Raw genomic sequence first — 12,425 nt, 5'->3', positions numbered from 1 at the left:
ATGCAACAGGTGATGGGAAAACTCCAACAGCTATCTCCCTGCTGCCACAGGGCAGCTCTACATATAAAATCTCTCCAACACACATGTTCTAAGCAACGTTTCTAATAAAACTCAGGTGAATTTTCCTGTCCTGCTGAAAATATATCTGACCTAGGCATCCAGCATTTCCCGACCACGTCCTTCATGTAGAACACGTCCAGGGTTCTGCCCTCCAAGAGCTGACAGACAACGGCGGGGTGGGGGCGTGATGAGAGACAACACGTATCTATAACAAACGTTAGGGAACACTGCAGAGGACTTGAAACAGTGCTGACAGCTCTGGGAGAAGAACTCCCCAAAGTGGCAGCATCTGAGGGCTTGGAACCTGTACATAAATGACCAGCTTACACACACACACACACACACACACACACACACACACACACACACACACACACACACACACACACACACACACACACACACACACACACGGCTTCAGATGTGCTTCTAGGGCTAAGTGAAGACCAATTTATGGTGATCAGCTTAACTACCCACACATACATCGCCCAAAAGGAATGTAAAAGTTTGTAACTTTCCCCAATCACAATGCCTATTATATCTACATGGTATCAGCCAACACACACATGCAAAAATAATGCCTTACATTTGCATAATGACTAACACTGAGTCATTCATTCAATAGAAATTTACCGAGTGTTATAAAATGTCAGACACTATTCTAGGTACCTGGATGAATATTCACTAGGTGCCAGGCATAGTTCTGAACACTTTATACATGCGTCTTACTTAAATCACCCAACTTCATGAGGTGATTACTATTATTATTTTCTCCACTTGAGGCAAACTGGAGGCAAACTGAGGCAAACTGAGGCAAAGAGGAGTTAAGTAACTGGCCCAGGATCACACAACTAGAAAAGTCAATCGCAGCCTCTCTTTATCCGTCTGTCTTTCTCTTTCTCTTCTGTCCTAATACTGCTTGTTGCACACGTGTGCCTAGCTCTCACCTCTGATGTACCTGAGTCCCTCTTACCAGTTGCTGTGAAGAGTATACAGTCTGTCTGGACTCTGGGCAAGCCCTCTTCAAACCCACGCACCCCTGGGGCCAACATCACAGGCCAGGCCAGCAATGACATGTCCACTCTGGGCAGTGCAGAGACACCGCTTGGAATACATCTATTCGTGTTGTGCATTTCGGCGTAGGCACGCACATAAGCACACACTCACTGCCTGCTGCTGCTGGTGTTAATTCTTACAAGCTGTGCTTGGAACTTGAGGTGGCTGCCAGTCCCCATCAAAGCAGCTGCTTGGAAAAGTTTACTAACTTGCTGAAAACAGATTCTGAAAAGCTGGTTGCTGCTCTGTGCCACCACGTGGTTGTACAGCTGGGAGGAGACGTTTCAATGGAGACCCTGGTGAAAACTCCAGAGACTCAGCCCCCCACTTGGACTGCAGCCCAGCCTCATTCATTCCCCTCCCAAGCCTCTTCTCTCTTGGTGCCCAGTTCTTTGTTTTCCCTCAACTGACCTTGCTTAATCCCTGGTGCAACAGACAAGCTATAGCTTGAGAATTGATGGTCACTGAGAAGTTATTTGAAAAGCTTCCTAACCGGAGAGATGCTGCCTCTCCCTCCCCACATCTCACGGCAGACCAGCTCCTGGCTCTCACAGCTGGGTTGGATTTATCTCAAACTCGGCTTCCCCACACTTAATGCCTAACCATCAGCTGACCCCTCTGCCTGCACCCACGTCCCACACCTATTCCATCTCTGATTTCTGAGGGGGGGTCTCACTAATTCCCATGTTCAACTATTACTATGTTCGCTTCATGTCTGACAGAAAATCAGGTTATCAAAAAAATAAGCCTGAATCTAATGAAGCTTCCGGATCTAACTTCCAGCTTGTAAGAAACACAAGCTAAATAATACCTCAAGGAAGCAATCATTAGAGCAATCCTGGGGCAAATGATCCGGCTCCTTCAACAAACCAATCGCTTGTAAAAAGAGGGGGACTCTGAAAAGATGTCTTGGATACTGCAGGGGAAAAACTATATGTGGGCTGGGTATTGGCTGATACATTTTGTTGTAACACTTTAAGCAACTTTCAACATGATATTAATGTTTAAAAAAAAAGAAGGTATTCTAGTTACAGGTGCATACTGAATATTTACAGGGGAAAAGGATGATGCTTAGATTTTGTGTCAAAATACTGTGGGGAAAGGAGAGGAAGGGAAGGGAAAAATTGAGTTCAGGAGGGACTGATGAAACCATATTGGCAGTAATGGTGACTGCTGAGCTACATGATCGTACATGGACTCATTATACTTTGCTCTCTACGTGTGTGTATATTTGCATATTTAAATAATTTTTTTAAAAGGTCAGGCTCTAGAATAAGGCAGTTACTTCAAAGAAACCAAAGCCTAAATAAGAACCAAAAGGAATTCCCTGTCAGTCCAGTGGTTAAGACTTGGCGCTTTCACTGCTGTGGTCCGGGTTCAATCGCTAGTCAGGGAACTAAGATGCTGCAAGCCATACGGCACTGCCAAAATAAATAAACAAGAACCAAAGAAGTAAATCAAAGAAATAACATGTTTCCTGGTTGGCACTGGGTCAGTGTCATCACCTGAGTGTCCCCTACGGGCCCATCACCAAACAAAGCTAGAGAGATCAAACTGACCAAGAATCAGACCCGCCTTCAGGAAGCTCTTGCTCTTGCTGTGAGCTGCCCCTCGGACCCCAGAAGCAAAGGCTAGTCTTGACAACTAACTTTATAAGAGGGAGCCCCAGATAGTCTCCTAAATAGCACCCACCTAAGGAACCTGTCATAGTTATAGGGTGCTGTACTTACTTTCTCCATCAGCAACTGCAAAACAGATCAGCTAAAATTGGAGAGAGGACTACCGTGTTCAGAATCTTTCCCAAATGCTTACACAGAACTTTCTGTTTAACACTGCAACCAAGAAGGCAGCCAGCCAGTGTCCACTCATACTCCTCTGAGGCTAATGCTTTAATTAATAAACAAGCAGCAAGATGAGACTTTATATCACTTTAGAGCAACGGTTGTACAGATGCTTACATTATAAGATCACAGGAATGAAAAAAAATACATGCATCTCAGCCGTCCCCAAACACAGGTATATGTCATCTGCTGATTTAAATTTTTAACCTTAAACCATAAACCTTGGACCAGTAATTCCTAACTCACGTCCAAACCCCAAATCTCCTAAGCTAAAGGAACAGAGGGTATTCCCCCAAGCTATTTTTCGTATTTCAAAAGATGAGTCAGAAATGTTACATTTGCCCAAAGTAGGAAAATGGAGGTTAGTGAAAACAAAGTTCTTATGTTTGGAGCTAAAATTACATCATCTGGAAGTAGAACCCTGGTTATATCATGTTGATTAAAAACTGAGACCAGCAATTCTGTGTCAAGGATTAGTTAGATGGGAAATTAAATGAACTGTCACTTAAGAAACAGTTTGTTCGGAATACAGAACTGTTAATAATGTGCTATCTTCAGGAGGAGAAATAAATTATGGAGTATTCAGCATTAAATTGTGTGAAAGCACTGTCTTAGAATGCATAAAGATCAGGAATATTATTATTATTATTTTTGCGGTACGCGGGCCTCTCACTGTTGTGGCCTCTCCCGTTGCGGAGCACAGGCTCTGGACGTGCAGGCTCAGCGGCCATGGCTCACAGGCCCAGCCACTCCATGGCCTGTGGGATCTTCCTGGATCGGGGCACGAACCCATGTCCCCTGCATTGGCAGGCAGACTGTCAACAACTGCGCCACCAGGGAAGCCCAGGAATATTATTTTTTGAAGAAGAAAAAGTGTCCTTTTATAGTGAGGAGGTTTTAGCTACTATAGATGCAATTTAATTTTAAAAATCAATTCAACAAATTTATACAGAAATGGCAGTGCCCCCAAAAAACACTGCAAATCTTTTTATAGATGAAATATGTATTAAGCATGCATACATAAAAACTAGATTTCACCTTGGTCTGTAGCAGAGCAACTTAATATCCAGAAGTATATATTTTAGAAATGACCCAAGATGTGAGTAGCCCAAGTTACTGGGCTACCTGGTAATTCCACAAACTTTAAGCAACCCCTTTTTTTTTTTAACTTTTTATTTTATATTGGAGTATAGTTGATTAACAATGTTGTGTTACTTTCAGGTGTAGAGCAAAGTGATTCCGTTATACATATACATGTACCTATTCTTTTTCAAATTCTTTTCCCATTTAGGTTGTTACATAATATTGAGCAGCGTTCCCTGTGCTACACAGTAGGTCCTTGTTGGTTTTCCATATAGCAGTGTGTACATCTCAATCCCAAACTCCCAATCTATCCCTTCCCCCCAACCTTCCCCCCCGTTGTGTAAATAAGTTCATTTGTATCTTTGGTTTTTTTTTTTAGATTCTGCATGTAAGCAGATTATCATACTATATTTGACTTTCTCTGCCTGACTTACTTCACTCAGTATGACAATCTCTAGGTCCATCCATGTTGCTGCAAATGGCATCATTTCATTCTTTTTAATATAAGCAGCCCCTTTTGTCATCCACCTACCAGCATCTACACACTGAGGCACTGGGAGCCTGAAACAAGTACTGGAACAACTGTTAGAGAAGCAGGACGGTGCAGTGGTCAATACAGCACACACTCAGGGCCAGACTGCCTGGTGTAAACCCCAGCTCTCCCACTCCCTGGCTTTGTAACTTTAGGTTAGGATTCTGTGCATCCATTTCTGCATCAGTGAACATACAGGAAGGGCCTGGCCTTTCGTAAGCACTGTGTAATGCTAGTTATTGGTATCTCTGGTGGTGACCCTGTAAAAAAGCATTCCTGCCACATGGCTCTGTGTTCTCTCCCCTGCACCACACATTCTTTCGTAATCTATCCTCTTCTTTGATTCAGCACATCTTCTTTCATCTCTTGGAGCATTTCAGGCTCATCTACAAGATAAGACACAAACACCAGAGACCTAGCACAAGACCACCTGACCAAAGGGCTCCTGAGACCTGAAAGAAGAAAGATTCTCACAAATTGGTTTCTCTGAAACCAAATGCCAGTGAAAATCCTGATGCCTCAGAAAGTAATTCTCTCCACTGTCAAGGAGTGGAGATTTTACAATGAGTTACTTGCCTGTTCAAGTAACAGCTTGAAACTGGCACCTCCAGGGCCACAAAGAAAATCATACGGTCAACTCAAGCTCATTCTGAATGTTAAAGGGACCCAATTGATCCTGGCATGTCGGAGCACGGAAAGGACTTTACAAATCATCTAGATCAAGGGTCACATACCCAAATACCCAGCGTACCAGCCAGGTCACGAATCACAAAGGGACTGGGGCCAGCTGGGGACAGTGTGTCCTGTATGAAGGGAGGGCTGCTACTCAGCTCCAGCCACTGCTGTCACGGGCCTGGGACTGCCAGAGGCTCTGAGTGTTTAAAAGAAGCTGGAAAGTCAGATTCTGGGGAGGGGGCGAGGTGCAAGCAAAACACACCTGCAAGACAGATATGGTCCAAGTGCTGCCGAGTTTCACACCTTGAACCAGACAGGGCAGGGCAAGCCTCAGACCCCTGGAGATCACACAGCTACCACGCTAATCTAATGGTGGGGAGGGGACTAGGGTCCCCAGCTGTTCACAGACTCAATAAAGAATATGACTTACATAAGAACTACCTTTTTTCGTAATGTAAAAGGATATTGTGATATTAAAACCAAATTTTCCTTCCAAACACTGCTAAATTGATGAGTTTTCATTTCCCATTTTCTCAAATGAGGAGATTCCAAAAGCACAACCGTCCTGTACTGTACAGATTTTATTTACATTAGAGAGGGGACCTTCACACTTGCACTATTCACAACCGCCAGCGAGACCAATCTTCCATTTGATGGTTGAGACTGAAAGGTTACGGGGCTTGCCCCCAGTCTCCAGATCCCTTGCAAAGGCAGGAGAGGAAGCCAGGCTCCCGAGTCCCAATTAGTCTCCATCTCCTCCACCAGGGCAGGTGGACTCTGCCCCGAGAGTGGCCCAAGAAGTGACAGCCTGGATGAACACCCAGGATAAATGTGATCAAAAACAACATTTGGGGCCAAGTTTTTTCACCATCACCTCTTCAAAGTTCCACAGGAGCTCAGAGGTAGAAGAAGCCTGGATAACCTGATAGCCCAGACCACCTCAACTGCATCCCAACTGGGGGTCTTCCTGTCTGGCGTGGATAAGGGACTCATGGTTGCAATGCTAGATAACAATGCCACTGGAGGACTTAGGTTTGCCTGGCCATGACACTCTGATCTCCAGGCCTGGCCCTCAGAATGTCTACATCCCTCTCCACCCTCTCACAACCCACTTCCCTCTCCCCACCCCCAGACACTGCCTCTGTATGTTCCCTTCCTAGTCTCTCTTCTCCTATTTGCTCCATTTCCCCAACTAATTAGCTTCCCGATGAAAAAGAACTTATTCCCTTTCGATTCTTGCTCTCAGTCTGCAGGCATTAGTCAAGGATGACTGACTTAAGCTGGGAGCACTGAGGTCACACACTTGAGACACAGAACTGAAAGAACTTGCCCACTAAGTCAAGACAAGGTACCCTGGAGGCAGAGCAGGGGTTAGGGAAGCGGGGCCTGCATTCCACCCAGGATGACTGCAGCTGTGGGAGCCAAGACCGCCAAATACAGCTGTGTAAGCTGCGCACTGCACAACTCCAAGGGCACCACTCCAAGAGGCCAGGCTGCGAGTGGCGCCATCTGGAGTTGCGTTAACAGAGCAGCCCAGGGAGGGGTCAGTGGCCCAACCTGCAGGCACATGGAAATGGGAGTCTGTCTATTAGGAGATGAAGCACATCTTTCAATGAGTCAAGTAATAGTGACTGAATGGCCAACTGAGTTTCCTATACTGGAGTGTGCTTACAAACTCCCTGGCAGCTTAGTTAAAATGAGGACTGCCCAGCCCTCCCCAGAAATTCAGAATCCTCAGCTCTAGGGGCGGGATAGGAATATGTGTGTTGTTTTTTTTAACAACCAGCCTCTTGAGAAACGCTAGCAAAACAGAGTTGAGGCTTAGGAGAACACAAACACTACAAGGGCCAAGACTGGGTTACCGAGGGGAAAATGTTTATATTTTTATACGTTTATTCCTTCCATTCCAGCACTACTTTATGAATAATATTATTTCTAAAGACCATTAATGATGGCAATCACATATAATCCATGAAGCAAATGCCACTAGAAACCCCAACCCTGGCTATTCCTTACCACGATTTTTAAGAGCAGACAGACACCCTAGACCCTAAAATGAAAGAGCTATTTTGACAGTTTGCTAAATTGATGGCCACCATTAGCCAAATCATAGGAAATCCATGCTCTTGCTGAGAAGGTTCCTCTTTCCAGCATTTCAGTGTGGCAAACACCCAGACACATACCTTGGGCTCCTCCTTCATCACCTGTTCAATGAGCTCGGATTTCATCGGAGGTTTTGAATACTGGCCTGAGAGAAGGCCATGTCCTAACTTAGTCCTGGACAGGAGGGAGAAACAGACAAAAAGGTTATTGCTGTTTCCCCTCAGAGATATTAAAATTACCTACAAATTTCAATAAGTACACCTGCTTTTAGGTGGAACACTGTATCTCAATTACTCACAAATAACTTAACTGTTTGATTCTGCTTCATACTGATTCCATTTTCAACTTTTCTCAGTACTTTACAATTTTACTGATTTTTTTCTTTTTACAAAAGCAACACATGGTTATTTCAGAATACTTTAAAAAATACAGACAATAAAGAAGAGAATTGCCTTTAATTCTGCAACCCAGAGAAAACCACTATGAACACTATATCAGATACTTAAAAATTACAACAGGGCACTTACATCTGTGTGTTGAAATCTTGTGTTGGATCTAAAGGAGAGTAGTCAAATATTCTTGGAAGATTTCCTACATACCTAGAAAATGAAAAGCAATGGTCAAAACATAGGAACTGAGAGATGAACAGAACCCAAATAAGCTATCATCCTAGCTAAGACCTTCTTGCCTTTCTGTCAACACTACATCACCCACCTGAAGAGAATTTTTTCCTGAGCTCCTACCTCTGCAGTCATATTCATGGGCCTCCCTAAAAGGTTTATGCTTCTATCAATGGGTCTCAACCCCAGGTACGAGTTAGAATCCCCTAAAGAGTTTCTAGAAAAAATACGAAAGCCAGAGCCACCCCCAGATGTTCTGATTTCACTGCCTGAGGCTGAGGCCTGGGATTTGGAATCTTTTACGAGTTCCCCAAGTGACTCTAACATGTAGTCAGAGTCAAGGACCACTGGCTTACGCCATCTCAACTACCTTCCCCAAAACGAAAGGTAAGGTTAGGAATTGTTCTGGTGGCGTCAAAATGAATAATGACAGCAGTAACAACTACCGTTTCTGAAGCGTTTCCTAAACCGCCTGATTAAGACGTCATTACAACCATATGAGGAAGGGATTATTGTCGTTACCTCATTTTGAGAGATGAGAAATCAGGGTGCAAATGCATTAGGTACCTTCCAAAATCACCCAAGAGGGAGTGATGAAGCCCAGAGTAGACCCAGGCAGCCTGGCGCCCAAGCTGTGCCCTGAACCACGCTGCCAGATGTACCTGCCCCATCCACAGTCCCTTGTGCAGCCCACAGGCCCTCCTTCTGACCAGTTTGCCTGACAGAGCAGTCTAACTGTAACCATCCACCTCTCATCTCAACACACAATCATTTCTTTTTTTTTTAATTTTCCTCCAAACGTGTCAAAAATATATTTTCCTGTATTAGTTGTTTCCAGGAGTACATATCTGTCAGTCTGTCTACAGAGCAATCTTCAAAATTAAGTAGATGAATAAACTAGTATCTTTTTCATTGAACAAGCATGTTTTTCAAGAGAAAGCATATAAGTGAATTCATTACATTTAAATAATTATACATAGATTGGGAATTATTTTAGTTTTAATTTTTTTAACATCTTTATTGGAGTATAATTGCTTTATAACGTAATGAATCAGCTATACGTATACGTATATCCCCATATCCCCTCTCTCTTCCGTCTCCCTCCCACCCTCCCTATCCCACCCCTCTAGGTGGTCACAGAGCACCGAGCTGATCTCCCTGTGCTATGCGGCAGCTTCCCACTAGCTATCTATTTTACATTTGGTAGTGTATATATGCCCATGCCACTCTCTCACTTTGTCCCAGCTTACCCTTCCCCCTCCCTGTGTCCTCAGGTCCATTCTCTATGTCTGCTGCGTCTTTATTCCTGTCCTGCCCCTAGGTTCTTCAGAACCATTTTTTTTTTTAGATTCCATATATATGTCAACACACAATCATTTCTTTCACTTCTTAAGTTCATTTCCTATTTCACACCCCCTGCTTTGTGCTGTTCACCTTTCCCTCTTGAGGCTTGGACTCTCTGAGCCTGACAGCTCTAGGAAGAGGCAACCAGAAGCAGATCCCTCTCCCTGTCCCTTCCTGCACCCTGCCCTGCCTGCTTCTCTGACCTCATTCCCACCCCTCTCTCCCAGACCACAACGCCCCGGCCATTTCCCCTTCTTGCTGCCCAGGGCACACCAAGCTCGCTCCTGCTTCAGGGTCATGCCATCCTGCTGTCTCTTTCCTGGAATGCTCTCTCTACAGATCCTTGCTCCCTTTCATGTTCCATGTCACCTGAGCCTGGCTAACTTTCTTCTTGGCATGAATCACTATTTGCAACTATACAATTTATTTATGTTCTTGTTTATTATCTATCTTTCTAGAGATCACATACTAGGATATAATCTCCATGAAGGCAGAGACTTTAAATGACTGCATCTCCAACACTAGAACAGCATCTAACATGTAAAAGGCACTTGATAAATATGTGTTGAATGAATATATTCATATCATTTAATCACACAACCAATTTTCATAACTGACTACCTAATGACCCAACAGAACAGGCATTACTGCAGTAAAGTCTTGGCAGAGAACCATGATACACTACAGTTAGTAATGACCTCTAATTAGGTCCCTGAAATACTAGAAACTTCTAGGCACCTGCTGATTACAAACTCGGAATTTGTATCCAAGGTTATGTACCAACATAAAAATTAACAGAGCACACGTCTCTGGAATAGTCCCATTCAAATGGCTTTTGGTTGTATCACTAGAACAACAATTCCATTTAGAAATTTTCAATGGACCAAAAGCCAAATAATAGATAAACCAAACTATATTCAGAGTCAGAGGTTGCACTGAAGAATTCTTAATTAATATACAACACGATAAACATTATAAACATTAGCTCTCTCACAATCCAGTCTTTATCATATCTCAAAACCTGACAAGACAAAAAAAAATCCACTGGTAAGATGAACATTAGTGAAAACCTTATGCTTTCCGGCAAGGTTGATGGAGAAGAATAACGTTTAAGGGGGTAATAAATATTTGATGTCAGAAAAGTCCATTTTGCTGGTAATTTATATTCCTTTTCTAATCAATGAGGAATATCTTCTATTACAACAAAATTAAATTAAAAGGCAGCAGTAGGGGTTTCCCTGCAGTAATTAAGAATCCACCTGCCAATGCAGGGGACAGGGGTTCAAGCCCTGGTCCGGGAAGATCCTACATGCCGCGGAGCAATTAAGCCCGTGTGCCACAACTACTAAGCCTGCGCTCTAGAGCCCGCGAGCCACAACTACTGAAGCCCGCGTGCCTAGAGCCCATGCTCTGCAACAAGAGAAGCCACCGCAATGAGAAGCTTATGCACCGCCAACAAAGAGTAGCTGCCGTTCGCTGCAACTAGAGAAGGCCCACACGCAGCAACGAAGACCCAACGCAACCAAAATTTAAAAATAAATAAATAAAATTTTAAAATTTCAAAAGTTTTTAAAAGGCAGCAGTAATGCTGGATAATTTTTAAAGTATCAATACTTATATCTTCAATTTATAATCTAGTGGTTTTCAAAGCAAAAAACAGTTTTGCTACCTGACAATCCATCTTTGTTGTCATTCAATTTGTACACCAGTTTATTTAGATTTGCTCCTCATCGGAATTATTTTGAAATGTAAACTGGGTTCAAGTGGCAGGCAGGGTATCAAGGTCCAGCTGATGTTCCCGAATTACACCGTGGTTGTGCATAAGTCATTTAATCTCTCTGTGAGTCACTCTTTCTACTTACAAAATGGAGATACCAGTCCTGGACGTAACTCCACTGAGTTAGTCCCACTGGGGAAAAAGTAGTTTGAAGAGCAAGTACTTCAACCCAGTGATATTCGGTAAAAGAACCAAAAGACCGAGGACAAGTATGAAAAATAAGTTGCTCATGTTCTAATATATACAGTAAATGTTTAGGAAATAGAATACAAAATGTTAGATACTACAAAATTCTACAACCCTTGAAACGAGACCAGGTGAGAGATTCAAATCTTAATTCCAAATTATAGACATGAGGTACTTTTTTTTTTTTTTTTTTTTTTTTTTTTGCAGTACGCGGGCCTCTCACTGTTGTGGCCTCTCCCATTGTGGAGCACAGGCTCTGGATGCACAGGCTCAGTGGCCATGGCTCACGGGCCCAGCCGCTCCGCGGCATGTGGGATCTTCCCGGGGCACGAACCCCTGTCCCCTGCATCGGCAGGCGGACTCTCAACCACTGCACCACCTGGGAAGCCCTGAGGTACATTTTTTCACTGAAGAAAAAATTCAGAAAGTTAATTGTTCATCAAACTTTGAAGTGTAGAAAATATTTTCAAAAACTGTAGGCTGTAAAGCACTAAAAATGTTGTTGAGCTTTGTAACAAAAGAATATGTGTCTTCCATTCTAGTTTAAAAGAAATAATAATTATACAACACCTACAATAAGGACTTTCCCTCAATAGTTAAAAAAAAAAATCTTGGAGCATGAGACAGATAAGATGAAGCTACACTGTTTCCAAATCAAATGATAAAACAGGTATGAGACATGGGTAAGAATTTATAAAAATAATACAATGCATGATGCGTATCTCTGAAAAGGTTTTCGCATCTCAGAGCTTCAAACTTGCTCCTCCTTTTCTCCAAAACCCTGTCTACACTCCCCCTGCACATCAGTCAAGGTGAGTATCCCTTTGTGTGTCCCTTCTTCAAAGAGATCCTCCCTGACCACCTCCTTCCCTTTTCCTTCATGGAATTTACCATATTTTTAACCATGCAGTTGTTCTTATGATTACAGATACTCTTCAGCAAAGGATGGGGTTACAGCCCAATAAACCCATCATAAGTTGATGATATCGTCCATTGAAAATGCATTTACAATACCTAACCTATCAAACATTGAAGCTTAGTCTAGCCCACCTTAACCATGCTCAGAACACTTACATTAGCCTACAGTTGGGCAAAATCATGTAGCACAAAGTCTATTCGATAATAAAGTGTTGACTATCCAATCTAGT

At 43.1% G+C, this 12,425-nt stretch overlaps 1 protein-coding gene across 1 annotated transcript in view; it reads right to left on the bottom strand.

Annotated features, from left to right (window-relative positions):
- Positions 1-12,425, bottom strand: part of USP13 (ubiquitin specific peptidase 13) — a 128,435-nt gene that overhangs the window by 56,232 nt on the left and 59,778 nt on the right. Inside the window, exons 9-10 of the mRNA XM_082654287.1 lie at positions 7,878-7,949; positions 7,431-7,524 (exon numbers count right to left, since the gene is read on the bottom strand). Coding sequence (XP_082510413.1) covers positions 7,431-7,524; positions 7,878-7,949 — 166 coding nt within the window. The remainder of the gene's footprint in view (positions 1-7,430; positions 7,525-7,877; positions 7,950-12,425) is intronic.

This window comes from Grampus griseus, assembly GCF_964374135.1.
Source record: "Grampus griseus genome assembly, chromosome: 5".
Lineage (NCBI taxonomy): Eukaryota > Metazoa > Chordata > Mammalia > Artiodactyla > Delphinidae > Grampus > Grampus griseus.
The sequence above is the reverse complement of the archived record's forward strand: the minus strand, read 5'-3'. Positions and strand labels throughout refer to the sequence as shown.